The sequence below is a fragment of the Artemia sp. Qi Xiang Cuo genome, chromosome 17 (assembly GCF_049724085.1).
Source record: "Artemia sp. Qi Xiang Cuo chromosome 17, ASM4972408v1, whole genome shotgun sequence".
NCBI lineage: Eukaryota > Metazoa > Arthropoda > Branchiopoda > Anostraca > Artemiidae > Artemia > Artemia sp. Qi Xiang Cuo.
The window spans coordinates 24,818,758-24,841,446 of NC_142810.1; the positions used below are offsets into that span (position 1 = coordinate 24,818,758).

At 33.6% G+C, this 22,689-nt stretch overlaps 3 protein-coding genes across 4 annotated transcripts in view; 1 reads left to right on the plus strand and 2 right to left on the minus strand.

Moving 5' to 3' along the window:
- Nucleotides 1-1,764, minus strand: part of LOC148942037 (uncharacterized) — a 21,516-nt gene extending 19,752 nt beyond the window's left edge. The window contains exon 1 of the mRNA XM_089103215.1: nucleotides 1,739-1,764. Coding sequence (XP_088959341.1) covers nucleotides 1,739-1,764 — 26 coding nt within the window. The remainder of the gene's footprint in view (nucleotides 1-1,738) is intronic.
- A 4,504-nt stretch (nucleotides 1,765-6,268) lies between these two features.
- LOC148942038 (uncharacterized) lies at nucleotides 6,269-8,656 on the plus strand. The gene is made up of 2 exons (XM_089103216.1): nucleotides 6,269-6,385; nucleotides 8,324-8,656. The coding sequence occupies exons 1-2, from the start codon at nucleotides 6,269-6,271 to the stop codon at nucleotides 8,654-8,656; spliced, it is 450 nt and encodes a 149-aa protein (XP_088959342.1).
- Nucleotides 8,657-9,906: 1,250 nt separating this feature from the next.
- The window catches only part of LOC148942039 (uncharacterized), a 532,991-nt gene continuing 520,208 nt past the window's right edge, over nucleotides 9,907-22,689 (minus strand). The window contains exons 2-3 of one of the 2 annotated variants that reach the window (XR_016143211.1): nucleotides 18,986-19,118; nucleotides 9,907-10,083 (exon numbers count right to left, since the gene is read on the minus strand). Coding sequence is in view for 1 of the 2 variants with exons in the window: in XM_089103686.1 (XP_088959812.1) it covers nucleotides 10,020-10,083 (64 nt within the window). In the remaining variant the exon portion in view is untranslated. The remainder of the gene's footprint in view (nucleotides 10,084-18,985; nucleotides 19,119-22,689) is intronic. The other variant, XM_089103686.1, reaches the window with a different exon arrangement.

Here is a 22,689-nt window from a genome sequence, read left to right on the forward strand (position 1 = left end):
TTTTTTGAGTCAAAAGGGATCGGAGGGCATCTACCCCCCCCCCATCCCCCCACAACACACCCGCTCTTTTCAGCAAATGCATCCGATCAAAATTTTGAGATTGCCAGTTTGTTTGAAATAGTCCAACGATCAGATAACAAAAACTTGGGGATCAACATAACCCCTCCCTCTAGAACCCGGGAGAAAGGTTGTGATAGTCCCTGGGGGAATATAAAGTTTTTATGGAAGAAGTGGTCGTATAAACCTCGGAGGGGACTCAAATGATTAGAAACCGAAAAGTTCTAATTAGTGCTGGACGATATTTGTTATCAATATTGATATATCGGACCAAATATCGATATCGAAACGTATTATCGAAACCGATATTTTTAAGGGGTCTCTAGCCCCCTATATTTTCCGCGGAAAATCCACCACATGAAAATTCTGCAAATTTTCAGCATACATCCAAGATTCTTTGCAGGTTTGAATTCTTTCATCTATAATTGATTTTATGTATCCTTATCTTACATCATACCCTGGCATGTTTGACGCAAGAATTCACTTCCGGCTCCCGAGTCAGATACGTGTAAATTATTACTGAGAATGAAAAGTTCACAACAAAATTATGTTATGATAAAAAGTTCGGATTTTGAATGTTATCAAAGCTAAACTAGCCGATCAGACGGGGTGAATTTTTTCAATCTGAAAAATTCTGTCAAGGAAAAGAAGCTATCTGTCACTGATAAATTTAGATAAGGTAATCTAGCTTAATTGTAACTATACATGTGTATATATATATATATATATATATATATATATATATATATATATATATATATATATATATATATATATATATATATATATATATATATATATATATATATATATATATATATATATATATATATATATATATATATATATATATTGCTGATGCTATTAAGGCTCACCTTATGAAAATTGGGGGAATCAAGGAAAAGTTTATTGCTGAAGTAACTGATAATGGAGCGAATGTAGTTCGTGCCGTAAAGGATGCTGCATCCCAAGAAGGTACAGGATGGATACATGTTTCGTGATTCACACATACTCTACATTTGAGGATGGGAGGGGGGTACCATTAATGATACTGCTGAATTGTTGCCTCTCGTCCAAAGGGCTAGAAATATTATCAGCTTTCCATACGTAGTGTTATAGCTACGAATAAGTTGTGCCAGGTTCAAATATCTATTGGCATTGTTTGCACCAAAAAACTACAACCTGATCTGATCACTCGATGGAATTCGCTTCTCAATATGTTGCGTAGTCTACAAGATTTGAAAGAGTCGGTAACAAGTTCGCTTGAGCTTCTCAGTAAAGTGGACCTCATACTCACTGATAGTGAGTAGGGTACAATTTCAAACGTGATTGCGGTGCTTACACCCTTTGAACAGGCAACTATTGAGCTCTTCTGAAAACTTTCCCTCCATCTCGAAAGTCCTGCCTTTGTCTAAGATTTTGAGAACCCAACCTTGTTCAGGTAGATTTTGGTGGATTCTCAGATGTGGATGATGAGCTTCGAAAGGCTTTGCTGAATAAAATGCATTGTAGGTTTATAAGTCCTGGTCAAGTCACACCCGTCGCAATTGCCACATATCTTGACCATCGTTAAGAAAATTTATACTTCACCTGACAATCGTCCACAAGTTGAGATCACAATTGCAAACGATATAGATTCAGCCTTGATGGCTGCAAATTCTCGATCAGAAAATACAAGTACCATCGGAGTCCCTGCGATGCAGTCATATCAGACTCAAGCCAGTTTGTGGGTTTAACACGATGAAGTCCTTATAGTCAAAGCAGGACATGCTTCGAGAGCAGCCGAATATATCATGGCTCTGCAAACTTTCATAAGGGAGCCAATAGTTTCAAGAGAAACTTGTCCACTCAGGTGGTGGAAGTCTCATACTATAAGGTCCCAAAAAAACCTGTACGAAGTTGCATTGAAATTCATGTCTATGCCCGCTACCAGTGTTCCTTCTGACAGAGTGTTTTCCATGGCTGGTCAGGAAATTATGAACGGCGGAACCGACTCTCAGGGAATAACACTGACATGCTGCTGTTTCTGAATAGCCAGTAGTTTATTTTTCTCTTTTCCTGAGCCCGAATAAAATAAGTTTTTTGTAAGAGGTGGTATAAACATCAGGTGTGGCTCATCTGATTTGGCCTCTAAAGTTAGATGTACCTTTTTAAGAGTCATAAAAAGTGATCGGCCGGCATATACCTCTTTTCCCCTATTGCATCAGATCAAAATTATTAAATAACCATTTCGTTTGAAATATTACAACGATCAGATGCCAAACTTCGGGGTCCAAAGAGCCCCCCTCCCCCCAAAGCCGGGGGCCGGGGTGGAACTTTTTCCCATAGGGCAGATAATTTTTTTTACGCAAATGATGGTCGTATAAAATTTGGTTGGGACTCAACTGATTCACACTTGAAAGTTCTAGTTCTCTTTTTAAGAGTCAAAAGTGATCGAAGGCATCTAGCCTCCCCCCACCAACCCAAAGACCATAAAGCTCCATTTTTTTCACTAGACACTTCATATGCAAGGTGTGGTGTTATAAAATTCGGAGGGAGCAAATTCACATGGAAATAACAATTTCTAGGGCCCAGGTTAGAGTAAAACATGATTGGAGTACATCAAGCCCCCCTCCCCTTTCCACGCCCAATTTTCCCCAAACGCATCCATTCAAATTTTGAGACGGCCATTATGTCCGCCATAGTTAAGAGGTGAAGTAAAATAATCATTCTTAGGGGGTTGACAAAACCTCCCACTGCCCCCAGGGCAAGGGCTGTAAGTTATGCAAGCTGTCCATTATTCATATATAAGGTTTTTTATCGAAGGGGTAATCGTATAGAGTTTGGACAAGCCTCTTTCGATTTAAATTGAAATTTCTCACTTCCTTTTTAAAATTCAATATTACTCAGACAGTCGGCCACCCCCCCCCCCCACGCATTTTTGTTCTAAATGTTTCGTTCAAAACTTTGTGTTAGCTATTTTGTTAAAAATAATCTTAATGCCAAAGATCTATTGATATGTGTTTGAACCCCAGCCCTAGGGGAAAGGCCTGTAAGTTATCTTAGCAGTCCATGCATAGTATAAAAATTTTGGAACAACTATTTTGTTCAAAATAGTCCTAAATACAAAGTGCCATAACTAACGGGTAGAGAAATCCTCCACAGCTCCCAGGGAAAGGATTTTAACTTATGGAAGTTGCCTATTATTAAGAATATAAGTTTTTTGTGGAAGGGGTGTTCGTATTACCCTTGGAGGGGGCTCATTTTATCGGAAATTGGAACTTTTAGTTATTTTTTAAGAGTCAAAAGTGATCAATGGGCAATTAGCCTACGTCCCACTTTCCCAAAGGGCATCCGGTCAAAATTTTTAGATAGCCATTTTGTTCAAAATAGTTCGAAGGCCAAATAAATGTGCTTCCGGGTTTGAACCCCCACCCAGCCCCAGGGAAATAGCTCTGACTTACGGAACTCTCTTGTTGTTATTTTGATACTTTGTTTACTTTGATATCTTGTTTACTTAGATGCTTTCTTTACTTTGATACTAGTTTGATACTTTGATAAAAGTTTGATATTGAAAAACAATTTGATTTTTAAATTAGGCAATTTATAAAATATTTAAACCTTTTTAAATAAAAAATAAAATAAAATTAATAATAATAAAAACAAACTCAAAAAAATATGTTTTTAAAAGAAAAGTGAGTCTCATATTAAACTTAAAGTAATAAGATACAAATACATTTTAAAATTCAAACCAGAAACGACGAGACAGTACTATAAAAGAAAAAATGAAACCCAAAACGAACAGAACTTAAATAAACAATTATATCAAAAACTTAAAATAAGTGCTGATATAAATGAACGAATTACAAGGAATAAATATTTATAAATTTTACAAGAAATCAAAAGTTACTAAAAAACAAGAGTTTGAGTTTTGCCTCCTTCTTTTACTGTAAAAGTCATTGGCGCTTTACTCAAAACTATATGTGTCTCGAACAGTCTTGAAAAGTACAAATAAAATCAAAGTGAATAATTGATATATTAATGATATCAATTGTTAAAAATAATCAGTTCAAGATTTTATTTCGCTGTAATTTTTATTTTCATTTTCAATGCTGTAATAACTGGAAAAGAAAATATTTGTAATATAATTCGTTTCCAATGAAGCGCCAATGACGGAGTAGGCTTTAGGCCTTTACAGTTAAGGAAGGGTACAGTATCAAAACTCTTTTTTGTAGTGAAACAATATTTATCTTGAACAGTCTTGGAAAGAACTAATAACATTAAACTTAAAATTTGAAAAACAGTGATATTAATTACTGAAAGCTCGTTACTTCGAAATCTAATTCTGCTATAGTTTTTATGTTTATATTCAATATTGTAATAAGTACAAACAAAAATATTTGCAATATAATTCGTTTTCAGTAAAGCATCAATGACGCAGTAGGTTTTAAACTTTTACAGTAAAAAAGGAGGCAAAACCACAACTCTTAAATTGTAGTGATTTTTGTTCACTTCAAGCTTGATTTTATATTCAATTTAAGTTTCACTCGTCTTAAGATTTATTTATTCATTTATATTAGCAACTATTGTACGTTTGGTTGCTATGATTTTTTATTTAATTTCTGTTCGTTTTGGGTTTCATTTTTTTTTTAATAGTAATTTCTTGTCGTTTCTATTTTTAATTTTAAAATGTATTTTTATATTCATATATTAAATTTATTGCCTTTAATTTTCTTTGAAAAACTTCTTTTTCGGAAAGTTTTTTTTTTAAGTCATGTCCTATAAATAGGACAGCTTGTATCTGGGAAACAAGAAAAATATGTAATTGTATTTTTGACTTACTTTTGTGATGAAAATAATGTGTTGAAAAGGACAACTAGAATCTCTGACATTTTTTCTTGTGCCTTAATGGGTTATCTATGCTAGGAACAACCTTACAGTCACACTTGTTGGTAAAATCAACATTATGCCAGACCAGAAGTTCAACAATGTTTAACTTTCAAACGAAGAATTTGGAAATGTTCTGTCACAGTTGAGATTTTGGCCATAAATTTTAAAAATCGAAAAAATGGAAGCTATGGACAGCAATTTTTTGTCTGTAGGATGATTCTGGAAAAATATTATAAGAAAAATTTTCATAGTAATTCAATTTTTCGCTTCAGTACTAGAGGTGGGATGTTAAAGATTAAGGGAAAACAAACTAATGAAACAAAAGAAAACACGCCAAACATTATTAATTAATATTTACTTTTTTTTATCGATAGATGTGACTATAAAAAGAAATAAATCTGGAAACGACAAACGGGTCTATAGCTAGTATAAAGGAAAAGAGGAGAAATAATCCAACGAATATTTCGACCGTATACAACAAGGCTTTTTCAGCGTATAATATATATATATATATATATATATATATATATATATATATATATATATATATATATATATATATATATATATATACAATTAATACTCACATACAATTAACCAGCTACTTCCATGAAACCACAAAAACTACTAGATTATCAATTTAAGTTGGACTTAATTATTCTATTGATTTCTATTCCACGGTTAGAAAATATTTTATTCTACGTTAGAATTATTCTATTCTACAGTTAGCATTTAATGCTGCCAGTCTGTTGGTTTCCAGATTTATCTCTTTGTTTTGACAAGACTGGCCAGTTTGGCTCAGGATCTTTTATTTAAGATGCGACTATCATGTGATCGGGCTTATATGACATGAATCGGACAGGCATAGGATTAGTGCAAAGTTGAGAACAAAACTATGTTAACACACTCTATTATAAACAAAAATATGCACTATTTATTTCCATTTTAATTTATACATTTTTTTAATACAAATTTTTTTTAAAATAAATAATAATATTTGGCACGGACATTTTTTTTTTCAAGCTATTACATTTAAACTAATATCTAAGTTTTCCTTAAAAACGTTAAAAAATTTTCTCTCTTTTGATAACGCTTGATTTTCTTCTATCGAATACTGCAGAACACAAATTATTCTCTTACCTTGTAAGAACACCCTAACGGTTCTTTCAGACAAAAAACTCAATAATTACGCTTAAATTTTTTTTTTTAAAACAATTAATACTAAAATAATTCCCATACCGCCAAACTTTATAAGAAACTCCTTAAAAAAAAAAAAAAAAACTTTTCTTACTTTTAATTTCGTTACATTAAGCACGTGGCCGTTTGTTTAAAAGTATTCATAATGACAGATAATAAAAGTTCTGATTATAACGTTTTAGTTATTGCGTCAGCACCACATGCTTCCGAGCAAAATGAAGATGTCAATTGTTCTAAGAAACGAAACAAAAGGAAGCAGTGGGTACGTCCGATGCTAAAAACAATAAAATAGATATACTAGGGAAGCTAAACTTGCTTAATTAGCTTCTCCAGACTGACGATGACGAAAAACTTATGAATTTCACACGCTTTACTAGAAAAAAAAAAACAAAACAAAAAAAAAAACGTCTTCCAACTGAAACTAAGGAGCAACATTAAAACTTAAAGCGAACAGAAATTATTACGTATATAAAGGGGGTTGTCCGCTCCTCAACACCTTGCTCTTTACGCTAAAGTTTGAATTTTGTCCCAATTCTCTAATAATGACTCCTGAAACAACCGGGCTGTTTAAAGTTTTTCCGTACTTTTAAAAAAGCGTCTTATTGTTTCTATTAAAAGGCCCGTGGGTTTAAGGAGCCATTATTAGAGAATTGGGACAAAATTAAAAATTTAGCGTAAAGAGCAAGGTATTGAGGAGGGGACAACCCCCTTTATATACGTAATAATTTCTGTTCGTTTTAACTTTTAATGTTGCTCCTTACTTTCAGCTGAAAAAACTTCTTACTTTCAATTGATCAATTTCTGATCGTTTTTTAAATAATACCAGGAAATCTGGCCCAACCTCGAAGCAGAAACCCCCTCCCCACGGAAATATCCTCTAGACAATTCAATCCCGGTGAAAATTTACCCCAAACAATAGCTCTTAACCCCTCTGCGCGTAAAAATGAGACGGAAAAGAGAAAGGAAGACATATAAAAAGAATTTTGTATAAGAATTCTGGCAATTTCCCCCGACAAGTTCAATCCCTGGAAACTTCCCTCTCCATGGAAAACCCCCAGCAGAAAATTTGTCCCTCCCCCACCCAAAAATATATGTCAACATTCCAGTAACAAATACTATACGCAAACAATGGGAAAATTTTATAAATTCACGACCAGTCCCGAGGGGCTGTGGGGGTCATGTAAGGCCAAAAGGAATATTAATTTTGCTTTTAACATCGGAGGAACAAAAGGAACATATAAACATTGTTAGCGTACTTTTGTGGGACAAAAAGGGCTGGGGAGGGGACCCATTTATATTCAGCCGGAAAGGATCAATATAACTTTTAATTTCCTTTATAGCTAGTCATCTACAGCTCTTCGCGGACCACTTGATCGATACGATCACCCCTGGGGAAGAAAAAAAAACACTTATCCATATTCTTTCTTCTTTCAAAAAATACAAAATTACATAGTGTTGTAGATAGGGGGGGCTTGAAACATACACTCTAGGATTTACAGACACGCTTAATCTGATGGTGTGATTTTCACTAAGATCACTTGACTTTTAGCGGCTGTTTCTCCCTTTACTTGAAAAGGAGGAAAAATTTCTGAGGCTCGTAACCTTTGATGGGTAAGACTAACTTAATGAAATTTACATATTGGACATCAGCATAAAAGCTGTTTCTTTTTACACATCTATTCGTATCAAAATTCTGTTTTTTAGAGTTTCAGTTACTATTCTTTGATTGATTAGAGGCTCCGTTGCTATGTTTCATTACTTTTCTGATTTGCTAAGTAAAGTGTGAGTAAAAAAAAAAAAAATACAAATTATAGAAAAGCCAAATCTCCTGAGAATGCCTAGCCTTGACTTTGTGTTTAGCAACAAAAAACAGCATGACAACTTTACACTGTAAGTTCAGAGTTTGGAATTTGTACTGTCTAAGAAATTTTAAAAGAGACTACACAGGCCATTTTGACATTCTTTCTCACAGTTTTCTTGCTACTCCGACTGAGGAAGACTTAAAAGTTACTGCAGCACAGATGTTTACCCGATGGAAAACGGCAAATTGCATAGGGGCTAGAGATGGTAAGCACATCAGCCTTCAATGCCCTTTCAATTCTGGTTCACAGTTTTATAATTATAAGAATTATTTTAGTATTATTTTACTTTCAACTTCTGATGCAAACTACAAATTTTGTTTTATGACGTTGGTGCCAAGGGAGCTGAGAGTGATGGTGGTGTCTTTTCTTGGTCTGAATTTGGGAAGCGCCTTGATAGTGGAGATACCAGGCTTCCTCCACCCAAGAACTCCCTGGAACTAACACCATGTTTCCACATTTTATTATTATGGTTCGAAGCCTTTCCACTCGAGGACTTCATAATGAGGCCCATTCCTGGTAGAAACCTTGTTGAACTCCAGAAGATGTACAATTACAGAGCGTCTTCAGTTTGCGGGTTAATTGAGAACTCTTGCGCCGTTTTTGTGCAAATGTTCAGACTGTATCGATCAGAAATACTCATGGAGCCTGAAATGTTTTTGGCAATCGTGTAATGTGCACTTTGCCCTTACAATTACGTCATTACTTTATGTGGTACACCACAAGCTGAAGAGGAGTCTCTAGCTTCTGTATCAAAGACGTCATTCCAGGATGTAGTTCACACATCAAGTAATAATGTTCCAAGACCATCCAGAAATTTTTGAGAAATAGTTGCCAACAACTTCTTGTTTACAGAAGGAAGTGTTACTTGGCAGAGATCATTCGTTGTAAGATTCCTTCCAAAACAGTCACTTTTTTATCTTCATTTTTTTTTATAAACGTATCCTTTGCTAGAAAATAATTGTAATAGAACTCTTGTCAGTGTCCATTTATTTTCTTTAATATCTTCCTTATTTTTTATCCTTTATCCATCTTTCTGAACTCAAAAAGCAAATTCTCACAATGTCTATTTTAAATCTCACTTCTTATTTCGCTCCAATGTCAATAACCCGTCATTACCCTAAAAATGAATGGCCTCAATTCACTCCTATCCTATCCCTTTCAATCCTACAAACTGTCCTTAAAAAAATCATTTTCAAATGTTCTCACAATATTTTCATTTATGACTTTCTTTCAATCCATTTAGTCAAATTATATAAAATATTATAACATAATTAAGCTTTAATTATCATAATAAAAAATTAGCTAATTAATTCATTTAATTAACTAAAAGGTGTAGACCTATTAGTGTATCATTGGTTAGAAACTATTAGTGCGTTACTAAGCATATTTTAAACTAATTTTATTATTTCTCAAACTCGTTCAGTCAAACTAATTTTGTTATTATTTTGTAGTCACTCCTTATCTTTTTAAATATATCAAAGTACGTTAGATCTTAATCGAAATTTTCTCTGAATTATGTTTCTACTTTTCTGTTGACATAAAGTTGTGCAAATTTCAACTCTGTTTCATACGTAATTTTCTTATGTTACGGAGTGCGTAATTTTGTTAAGTTTGACCGTAAGCTCCGTAGGACTCCGTGAGATTGCCAGTCTGAAAGGAAAGTGTAAGCAAAAAGTCGGTCTGAAAGGCTCTTAACAAACTCGATACATATCCAAAATGGAATCAAAGGCTCTGTGGAGAGTTGATAAAATCACCTGTCAAACTGCATTCATTTAATAGACTAATTAATCTAATAAAACAATCTAAACTAGAAACAATAAATATAAAAATAATCTAATTATTTAATCTAAATTAATTCAATAAATGGGCTAATTAATCTAATTAATTCTAGATAATCTAATCTAAAAACAATAAATTTAAACAATCCAAAATTAATTTATTTATCTAATTAGTTCTCTAAATTAACCTAATAAAAATCAGGCTAACAAATGTCAATGGCAAAACAAAAATTTTATGTACAGTAGATATTTTGCTTTATTTTTCGTATCCTTGCACGTAATTTATTTCTAATTTCTTCACATTGTTGGACAACTTCAACCTAAAAATATATTGAAAAAGTTAAACTTTAAAAAACTTGAAACATTATGAAATATCTATCTTATTAATTAGACATATATATATATATAATAAAACCTGCAGTTAGAAGAGAGGCCACAGTGAGAATCACAAGGAGTTCAAGAAGAAAGGAAATCCTATAAAATGGATGATTCTTTCGTGCATGAACAATAAGGAAGAATTGAATTTACGCAACACTTTCTTAACCGAATTGTGATTGCCTATTTGACACCTCATGAGTCAAAACAAAAGAGTAACGAATATATATATATATATATATATATATATATATATATATATATATATATATATATATATATATATACTCCTTTAAACGAACAACTGTGTATTAATTTACAACATCTTTGTGTTAAAATCACATGCCTTTTCAGTATTAGTCCCAGGTTGGTGGTATCAAACGCAACCTTAAGCCTTGCATCAAGAAGAACTTCACACCAACATTTCATAAGAGCTTCTAGCGATAAAATAGCCATAAATATATACATTGTAGTTTATGAGGACGTTAATGAAGAACCTGATACAGCATCAAATGCTGTTGAACCATAAAAACTGTTAGTGAAAGAATAGAATTAGCTAGGGACGTTGGTAATTCGAAGGACGTTGACAAAGGATATAATTATATGGGCAAGTCTGAAGCACAATGTGGTAAAAACCCCATCGAGTTCCAAAAGACGTAGATATCAGGCCAACAGTACCCGAAACACTAAGTAACCGAATTACAAAGTTATAATTTTACAAAGGCGCTACTTCTAATTTAAGGTCCATTTTCTTAAACCGAGAAAAAACAACATGACATGATTTAACTTCCAAAGGCTGGAAAAGATATGTTATTTGGATAACAAGAAGAAATTTTTGTCCAACAGCCCGGACCCTAAAATGTGATAAGACGTATCCAAAAGCTAAAGCAAAGGGCATGGAATGAATGTTTCCTGGGATGCTTTATGAAAATGAAGCACAAATTAAGGTTTTGCAGAAAATTACAATTGAACAATAAACGCGATATTTTAGCGTCTGCGAAGGATAGAAGGAGCAATTAACAGTTAGTATCTACAACACGTACGAAATTACACAAAATGACTCTGAACAGCTAAAGAAGAAGACATGGTCACATTGAATGGCAACGAAAATTTGACTTAAAACTAAAGAACAACACGATAATTTTGCTATTACGGAGTTTAAATATTCCAGAAAATTAAGATTGAATAAGAAACTTATTAATCGTGAAGGATTTGAATTCACGACAGAATTTCTTAATTCAACTGAAATTGCTGATTCCCCGCCCTAGTACTTAAAACTAAAGAATAAAATCTTCTAACAAAAACAATGAAATAATCAATATAGTATAATCAATAATGAAACCTGCGGTTAGAAGAGAAGCAGCAATGAGAAACACAACGAGTTTCATAAAAAAACAAATCCTATAAAACGGGTGATTTTTTCATGAATGAAAAGGAATGAGGAAATGCATTCATATCAAACTTTATTAGCTCAATTGATTGCTTATTGGATAATTCATGACTTAAAATAAAAGAATAACGAATTTTATATTTTTTTCTTCAGGGGTGAACGTATCGAGCCAATGGTCCTAGAGGAACAGGAGAGGGCTCATTCGAACAGAAAATAAACGTTTTAGTGCCCTTTTTAAGTTACCAAAAAGATTGGAGGATGACTAGCATCCCTCATTTGCCCCTTTTTCCCCACGGACGTCCGACTAAAATTTTGAGATAGCCAATTTATTCAACATAGTTGAAAGGTCTAATAACTATGCCTTTAGGGATGACATAACCCCAAGGTTCCTGTGGAAAGGGATGCGAGTTATAATCAGACCAGACGATCGTCCATCTAGTACTTCTCTGACACTACATGATTGGCACTCTTACTACAGAAGTTTCCAGCTGGCTTGCACGTTTCTCAGGACAGCATTGCATTGTTCCCCTTTCCCTTGAGAAGATCAAGTTAGCTGTCAGAAAAGTACTTTCCAAAGCAAAGAATGGGATAGACAGCGACGACCGTTCAATAAAACACCTCAAGCATTTACCTGAATACTTCTATTCATATCTTCTGAATGCTTCTTATCTTCCAGATGTGCATCACCAGAGGTTTTGTTTCCAACTCTTTCCTGAAAGGGATCATCTCATCTATCGCCAAAAAAAGAAAAAGATCCAAACGAATGCAAATCCTATAGGCCCATAACCGTCTCGTGTATCTTGAGCAAAGTGTTTTAATATGTTGAATATGCTTGGATTCAAGAAAGGTCTCAGGTGCCCGAAGGCTCATTGCCTTCTGGCTAACGTACTTATGGACTCGAAAAGAAATAAGTCGCCTCTATACATGTGTAGTATAGATACATCGAAAGCGTCAATATCATGCAAGCAATGAATTATCTACTGCACAATGGAGTAGGTTCGAGCATAGTGAATCCTGTGAAATTTTGGTACGAAATTCGACTGTGTTGGCAAAATGGAAAGGTACAATTTCAGATCCTACAAAAATCAGAAGAGGTGTGAGGCAAGCCAGCAAACTTAGTCTTCTTATTTCCAAACATGCAATCTCCAAGATTCTGGACCGTATCTCGCCCTCTTTTCTATTGCATGATACTGACGTGTCTTACTTGTTATACGCTGATGACGTCCTTCTGCTCAGTAGATCCAAAGCAGACTTAAAGACAACCTGAATCGACTCCTATGTGACTTTCAATCTATTAACATTGATAAGTGTAAATTTTTGCCCTTTAATGCACTGCAAAGTGATTCTGTCACTCTCGGAAATATCTTGGTATAAGGATTACAGAAACGATCATTAAAACTATAAAAGCAATTGTTAAGCAAACAACTACCACCATTAAATGTGCTTATGCATATGTAGTGCCAAATCGCGGACGCGACTCCAGGAAATCTCTTGCCTCGATTTATTGTTCAGTGTGCTTACCACATATAACTTAACTCACCGGTGCATCCCACCAAGCTGTCAGTGAGAGACACTGAAAACGTCAAAAAGTGCTACTATAAATATGCAAAATTTTATTGTACATACCCAAGCGTTATAGATATTCCCACCTTGAAAAATATGGTCTTAGAGAGCCATCCAAACAGCGGTCTAGCATTCGAAATAGTTCAGTGCTAAAAGTTAAATTAGATAGACGACATTTCTCACTTACATTTATTCAAGTGTCGTGAATTATAATGAGTGTCGTATCTTTTTGGAAGCTGGTTTATTTTTATTTTTCTTTTTGTAGTGTTACACTATAATCTATTTTTGTAGATGTAGATGTGTATTTATTTTACACATATTTTTGTTAGAGTCATATGCCTTTTTAGTATTTTTTCAAGGGTGGTTGTATCAAACTTAACCTGAAGCCGTGAGATGAAGAAGAAGTTCACATTATCTGCAGTGAGAAGACAACGAGAATGAATATATATAAGCCTGCCGTGTGCCGGGGCCCAGGCTCGAAACCGGCGCCATAGTTGTTTTTTTTTTTTTTTTTTTAAACGTGCATATTTACATTTCAGACCCTAAAAAGATATAAATAGGTCAAAATTTTAAGGAATCATTCGGATTTTTCCCAAGGTCGTTGTATCAAACCTATGGTGACGCTATGACATCAAGGAAAGGCTCACATTATCTGCGGTTAGAGGACAACCAACAATGAGAATCTATATATACAAGCCTGCTGTGTAGCCGTACCAAGGCCCGGCAGCAAAGCCGCCAGGCTTCTGTTACTATATCTTTAAACGAGCAATAATCATTTATTTTATAAGTTTATGTATTTTTTCTCAAAAACTACTTCATATTTTTGGAGGGAATTGGCATCCTGAAATTTTTTGGCATAAAATAATACGATCTATACAGTTCACGAGTTTGAGAAAATTCGTTTAAGAGCTTTAATTTCAGGAAAAAAAGATCCATATGAGTGACGTCATATTTACAGGCACATTTCAAGAAAATAAATTACGTCATCCCCCCGACGAGTAATCGCATTGTTTTTAGTATCTATGATCCACGCAACATAACAGATGGAACATAGCTCAATTAAAATACCAATTGTAATGGATAGACTCATTCTATTCATTCTATTTATGGACTTATTCTATTTAGACTCAGTCTATTTACAAAAGACATTCCAAACAGTTTAGTAATGCCTAGAGGGTAAATGAATTACCTAGACCATCATAAGTGACAAAATCAATCCAAGCAACTACAGTAAAAGATATTTAAAAAATATTTGAAATAATGATAAGCAAAATTGAACAACCAAGAAATATATGGTTAGAATACTTGCAACAATAACAATTACAACGAGTGGAGATTGAAAGAGAAAAACAAAAATATCCGGTTAGAAGATAAGCCTCAGTATGAATTAAAACGAGTCAAAATAAAAGTGAAGAACTAAGAAATATGTAGTTACAGGACATGCAACAACAAGGAGCGAAACGAATTAAAAATAAAAGTGAAGGAAAAGATACATGGTTAAAATGTATGCCACAGCGTAAACAAAGAAATATGTGGTTAGAAGATAAGTGGTAGCGAGAATTACAAGCAACAGCGAGAATCAGAATGTGTCAAAAATAATTTGGAAAATTGGCATCTTGGGATTTTTTGGCCTGCAAAAACGATCTACATAGATCACCAGAAAAAATTAGTTTACAGTTGTAATTTCGAAAAAAAACTCATATGAATGATGTGTTATTTATGAGCAAATTTCAAGAGAATATATTACATCATTTTGCCCTTTAAGAGTGATCTTATCGTTTTAATATCTGTGATGCACGCAACATTACAAATGGGGCATAGCTAAGTATAAATACCAAGTGTAATGAGTCTATTTATAAAAAGTGTTTTAAGCAGTTTCATAATGCCTAGAGAACGAATGAACAACCTAGACCATTCGGAGCATCTAAGGTAAAGGGTATCGAAAAAATGTCTGAAGCAATGACGAAAAAATAAATGTTCAAACGGGGATAAGTCTATTTATTAGTCAGTGAAATAGACAAAAAAGTCTGGATATTTCCAATACATATACAGTGGTTGTCAACAGCAGATATACTAAGGCATTACAATTAAAACTAACATATTTATAGCCTACAGAATAAAATAATTATTTCCTTTTTTGTATAAACGAAAGTATTTTGTTATTGAAAATGGACCAGAACATGGCCTTTCAATGATTATAGCACACGAAAAGACTTTTTACTTCAGTTGTGGGACAGAAAGTTACTGGAACAGACTTTTGAGCAAAATAATCTATAGTCCCAGACAAAAGATGGACAAATCAGCCTCCACCAAGACAATCAAGCCCCTAACCATGATTAAAATTCTTGGATTTTGTAGGTGATAACCTAATCATGACATATTAATATGCTCCTAGCTATGAAAATATACTGGGAAAGCTGTGATAATGTGCAGATCCCGGTTATCTCCAAAAGAATGACTAGAGAACAGATTCTTTCATATGAGACGATTTATCCACCTCAATAATAAACAGACCCAAAGGGTGAACAGACAAGCTATTCAAGATATGTTCATTGAGTAAAAAGTTGAACATACGGTTCTCACCTTCTTGGGTTGAAATAGAGGCATTATTTATGGACAAGAGCTCAACTTTATTTAAGGGCAGATGCAGTATAAGGCATAGCTCTAAGAAACAGGTAAAGCAACAAAAATTTGGTGCATTGCTTGTACGCCTTGGTACATTTACAAATTTGAAAACTATCAAGGAAAGAAAGAAGAAGTAGTCAGACAGAAACAAATTGGATTAGGAGGGAGAGTACTTGTCAAACTAATCTGTCTGGTTAGCTGAATGATGTAGCTGTCATTGTGAAGCCTGCACAAGCAAAAGGAAGGGAAAGTGTATAAATAGTTACTTCTGAGCTTGTAGTTCTCTGTGCCAACAAGGGGAAAAACTGCTTTCCTTAGTATCATACAAAGTGAACCGAAAAATTTTTGAATAAACTATATTTTAGATGACAAGATGCTGTAGAGTTTCATCATATTTGAATAAAAGTAGTTTTTGGCAAAGGTGTACTGAGTAGCTAACAGACTGACGGGATCTTCGGATCCCAATTCAATGCGGACTGAATGGCAAGTGCTAGGTGTTTGGAAAAATCACCGAAAATTAGTGTCAATAAGCATTCAACAGAAAAAATAATATTTGCCAGCTAGAAGTACATGCTGGTCTGAAATGGCTAACTTCTGTTGTCTTAAAAGTTAATTTTATGATTCTGTTCAATTAAAATTAATGTCCCCCATAACACAGGCATTTAAAATGCATAATGAATCAAATTACAAATTGTAATGATTGCCATTTCCATATTCACAATAAATATTTTTTTAATTCTCTTATTGAAGTGTATTAATCCAACTGTATAATAATTGAAATTTCCTCTTCTTCCTTTCAAGTTTTAGGTTAATTTTGTTGTAAAATAGCAATTTGTAATTTGGCTCGTTCTAGTGAAAATCATATACATTTACCTCTAATGCATTAATCTCCTTTAAGTACTCAGGTGTGGTTTCAGTAAAAACCAATCCTTTCCACTCCTCAAACGTTTTGACAACAAAGTCTAGCTTCTGAAGGACATTCTGCAATTCCCTGAAAGTTAGCAATCATGATACCACAGCCAAAAAAATGACACTAAAATTAAAAAATTTTTTTTACATGACCCAAAAGATATGATAAGGCACATGTTTGTTCCAAAGCCACATGAAGAAACAATGTGGAATGTGTGTCTCTTGTCAAATTACAAATCATTAATGGAATAGGCATTGCCAGAAATCATCATTAAAATATGGAGGGTAAACAAATAGGCCTACTATCAAACTTTTATTGATCTTTTAAAGAAAGTAGTTGAGTCATGTGGATGAAACTTTCTTAAACCAGCTTAAATATCAAGTCAAAAAACCTCTGAAAGTTTCACTCACTTAGCTCAATTATCTCACATTTAATATAAATAGGACTTTTGTCTGGAAAGCAAAGATTTACCTTTACTCAATTGCCAACTAAATAACAAAAACATACCATTTGTGAGAAAAGTATAAAATGGATGAAATTAATACAAACTTTCAAAAAGATAACATGGTATATACAACTGGGGTAAACAACATAAGACATGATTTGTTAAAAAGGCTTCTCATAATCTTAATTATTGTTATTTTTGGGCCAACTTTATATTATCAAAATAAATTTTATTTCATAATAATTTTTTACCATAATAGAGTGATTAATAACATTACACATACATACAGAATACAACATGAATTACAATATGAACTGAAAAAGATAATCAGACGGAGTACAAAATGATTATAAAAGTCCCACAGTATCCTATAATAATAAAGCATAGGCTATTTATGCACTTTTTGGAATTCAAATTGACACCATTACTGAAAAGAAAAAAAAAATCAATTTTATAATGAAAAAAAGAATCTGACTGTTAGATATATGAACAAAATTAAATTCTAGAATCAGATTTTTCAAGCAAAAGATAATTTTGGTAATTAGAATGTTAATTTGAAAAATTGATTGTCAATGGATTGACCAGTCAAAAGGTCTATTAAAATAAAAATTATAGGCTGATTTCTGAATTTGAATCTTAAACCAATTTGTTCCTATCAAAACTAGTATTGAGAGTTTTAGCTCCCATAAGTGCACAGGTTTTACATGTGCACTTGTTTCATTTTACATTTGTTTGCACATGTTTGTTTTTACATTTATTTAATAATTAAATCAAGACTTTATTACTTTCATCTGTAGAATATTCAATAAATTTTTTGAATTTTAAGCATCAATCTAAAAACCATTTATATTCACTTGATTCCAACTCCAAGCAAATTTATACAGGAAAGCTGAGACATCTTAGAATTCTTATGGACAGTAAGTACAAGACTTAAAGATCAGAAGACCATACAGGATTGATCAGAAGACAATCTTAGAACAGAACAATTTTAGGCCCAAGAACACGATTTTGCTTATATTTAAACTGAATTTATACAACAGATCAAACTTCCAAGGCTGTTTGCCAGACTTACAAAAAAAAAAAGAAAAGAGAAACAAAACAAAAAAGATGTACGGTACTATCAACTAAATTCGGATACTTACTGTGAACTAGGATAATTACTATTAAAAATTACCAATTGATGCCTTTTTATGTTCTTTCCAAATTCAATAATTCCTTCAGTGGCAAATTTCATTTTGAGCCCACAAAGGGGCAAATAACAGTGTTTAGAAACCAAAAGTTTAAAAACGTGTTTTAAAACAGCTTTAGCCTGTAGTGAAAAAATTGTCATATGTAGCTTATTCAGAAATGGTAATTATTATTTTCATTAGTCAAAATAGTAAAATTTTATCTTGAAAACAGACTCGGAGGCATTTTTAAATAGAGTTCAAAACACCTCAAAAAGGCATCACAGAAAAAAAATTAGCACCGTTGGAATTACTATTGTTGAAAACAGTAAAAAGGAAATCTAGAGCCCCCACCTTGAACAAAAGAGAAAATCACATTTTTACAGGGGTAGCATTGATACAACCTCTTTTGGACCTTTTGTTGACAGGGCACCAAGAATCATAAGAGTTGTTTAAGACCTTATTTAAAAGCAAATTTTTATATCTAATTAGTTTTAACTAATTTTTTAACTGTTCAACAATGACTAAAAACAATAGAGAAGGTATTAAGTTACTTTTTGGGGTCCCATTAAGAACTCAAAATGGAACTTTCACCAGAAGCAATCATTGAATTTGGTAAGAGAATAAAAGAAGCATCAAGTGATGTATTCACTTTTCCCCCAGCTGAATTATGTGAATACGTATATATTTACTGGCTTTCCTACCCTGTATATGTAACTTGATAATATAACAGACATAAGCAGCTTACTCTTGTGAATCCATGCTTATCTGACAAGTATTTGAGTCATGCATCATTTCTGCATAATTTCTTATTTGAGTCTGAATGCCAAAAACATGCTCCAAGCTTCAAACAGTGTCATTTGCTAGTCTTTTTGGATTCTCTAAAAATAAGAGAGGTATAAGCCTAGAATTGGGGATATGGAGAAGGTATCTTGTTAAGAAAACACTTCTTAATTTATAATATGCAGTATGACTAAATATAACACAATTTGAAGACACTTCCTTAATAATTTACTGCCAATCTCACCTAACTTGTAAATATTCAGCCCAAAGAATGTATATTTCCATGTGTGTTTCTGTTTCTTGATTTCACCAGTGTTGATTCAATTTATGCTGATGACAAAACTTGCAGCACAAGTGCTGCAAGGCAAAATGCATGGGGAAATCATAACTTGGGCTATATATTTGCCTAATGGGGGGGGGGAGGGGGGTAATGTACCATATAAGCACCGTCAAACTGTATGATAAAGCCTAAAAGGTTTGGGTATTTTACAAAGTAAGAATTGTTTTCTTAACATGATTCCTTGCTAAATTTGGAGACCTTTCTATTACTGAGCGAGGAATTAGATGAACAGACCGTTTAATGCATTTTTTTATGCATTTTATAAGTATAACAATTGCTTTACTTAGAAATTCAATTTTAATCCCTCTGTGGACCCTTAAAGAAAATATCGTATTTTATTATTTTCGGATATAGAGGTCTAAACTATAGGTATAACCTTACTATTTGATTATTAGTCTATTTTGTTAAAGTTTTAAAATACACAGTTTTTGATTAATAATGGTCCAATTAAATAAACAATTTTGCCTTCTCATCCCATTGAGTATCACATTGATACCCAAAACATTGAGAGGATATATCACTCTGAAAAAAAAACTGCAAAATGTAAGGGACAAAGAATTTGTGCCTTACACAGCACATGGCTAGATTTCTCTTCATTGAAACATAAAATACGGGAGAGCATATTCTTTATATTATAATCTAAGCTATAAAGCTTTTTCCCCCTTGGGTCGGAACCCTCACCTAACAGTGCCAAGGAGGCTGCAAACACCCCAAGGACTAAATTCAGACAAACAGGACTTCCAGCTGGATTCAGCATCCAAGGATGTTGAACTACACAATCAAAAATATGTCTCATTTTTTTTTTAATTTTTAAAATGATCATTTAATTTGTTTTCATTAGAAGGAAAACAGTCTATATTTTTCTACACTATTTTTGCTTGCTTTTTCTTGCCTTCCAAATAGTACCTATCCATTGCTTAAGCTCAGAGCAGCATTCTGAGTAAATTTCATTTTTCAACAATTTTTCACTATTGGGTTGCCTGCCTGAGACTCTACGTGTATGGGCAACCCCAAAAGTGTCCAAAATACCTCTGTCACTTCAGTACCTATTGTCTTGCTAGATAAGTACCCATGCTGTGACTACACCAATGCTATTGACACCAGTCAGGCCCAATAAAAGTAAACCCAAAGCCAATCTCCTTTGGTCTCTACTTGTATTCAAGCTTCTCTCTTTGGGATATGTGAGGAAGGTGTGCCTGCTGTCTCTAATCACTTTCCAAATAGTACCTATTCATTGCCTAGGCTCAGTCTAGCATTCTGAGCAAATTTTATTTTTCACTATTTTTTCTATAGTGACCTAATCATATAAGGTCAAGGGGATAACTATTATAGGTTCCACTGTCCTATTTTGAATGAATTATTAGTCACATTTAACTGATTGACTAGACCTTAAAATTGGGTTGCTTTCCTGAAACTATAAGCAAGCAAACCCCTACTAGACTATGGATGCTTTGAATTCAGGTAATTTTTTGGTCAACTAATATTTAATTCATTTTTTGTTACTGCAACTAACAAAAACCTGGCCTGACACTCTAGGCAGGCATGCCTCTTCAAAAACTGACAAAATCATTTGTCAGATTTGATTCACAGCTACTCCTACCATTTACCCATGCTGTTTATTAAACAATTGGAAAACTCTCGGTCTCCCCCGTTGCCTGCTATTCCAGGGGACTTCTTGGTCATGTGTCAATCCTCAGACCTGGTAGTCCACCTGGGACTCTAAGCAGTTAAGTCTCTTTGGCTTAGGTCACTTTCTTGCCAGTGTGTCCAAGCCCATTCAGTCCCCACCCCCCCCCTTGTTTAGACAAGTCTAGTTGAAATTGTACATCATGAGTAAACACTAAACTCTCAATCAGTCCAACAGCTCTCTGTTTATCTACCTTAGTTCTACCCTAGGATTGATAGATGGATGATAGACAAGTGAAAATGACATCATTTTCATACATTCCTCAAAAAGGCATATGCCAGCTGTGCCTCTCACTCAGACTGACTATCTTGGCTTTTTCTCCAATGAGCCATGGATTAATTTAAACTTGATTTTAATGCAAAATTCAATGGTAGAAATTGAATTTCTAAGCAAAGCAATTATAATATTTCAAAAGAACATGAAAAAGACATCAAACAGTATGTCCACCTATATCATAGCTCAATAATGTAAATTCCCTAAATTTACTGAGTCCTTTGCCATAGGCTAACTCCAACTCTAGGCTAATACAAAAAGATCAATTCTATGTGTTAAATTACACAAAAAAGCATAATCTAAGCTTTAACATGGTCAAAATAACAAATTCCATAGGACACTGAAATTTAGTGAATCCTTAAAACACACTATAGGGCTGCCTAGATTAGAGCAGTAGTGTAATTTTGCACACAATTCTGGGGGGGGGGGAGAGCAAAAGGGGAGCCAATTTTTCCAAATCAAGCAAAAATCAGAGCAAACAAGCAAATTGGAGTCTGTGGGTTGGAAACTGGGGTATGGAAGGGTCAGTCAAACCTCTGAACTGTATGAATGACATACAGCCTGCTAACACTCACAACACAACTTGTAAAGTATTTTTCATGGTTCTTATAAAGAGCTTAGGTGTAAGTCTTGGAGCAGTCCAGTACTTAAGGGAACATGCTAAGAAAACAATTCTTAATTCATAATATACAGACTTATATAAGCTAGGAAATTTTGCAGGGGGAGAACCTTATCTTCACTTCTTTCACTGTTATACAATTTTTTTTAACACAATTCTGTAAAATAAACATGAATCTGACTGCATTTTCTGTTTTCAAATAATCTAAATTTGCAGTTAGACACCATCAATACCACCTACCAAAAACATAATAATAGACAAATACTGATACTTTAGGTTAAGTAAGGTTAGGTTTGATTAGTTAGATGACACTTGTGTGTTTGTTAATAAAGTATTTTTTAAACTTAAAGAATAGACACATATATTTAAAAATGAGAGATAAAACTGGAAATAAAAAGAAAGAAGTAAAGATAAAGGTTCTCCACCTGCAAAAATATGTTAACTAGGATTAATCTGAATATTATGAAGTAAGGATTGTTTTATTAACATGTTTCCTTATGTGCTGGGCTGCTCCTAGACTTACACCAGAGCTTAAAACAGTCTAAGGAATATAGGTAAATTTCTAGTGGGCCACATAATTTAGCTAAGATTGTTTTGAAGACATCATTTGATGCCTTTTTTATGTTCTTTCACAATTCAAGAATTGCTTCTGGGACTAGTTGCATCCTGAGCCCTTAAAGGGGCCCCAAAGGTAATTCATTTTTGTAACCACACTAAGAAGTTATCAACACTATTTAAGTTATTGAAAAG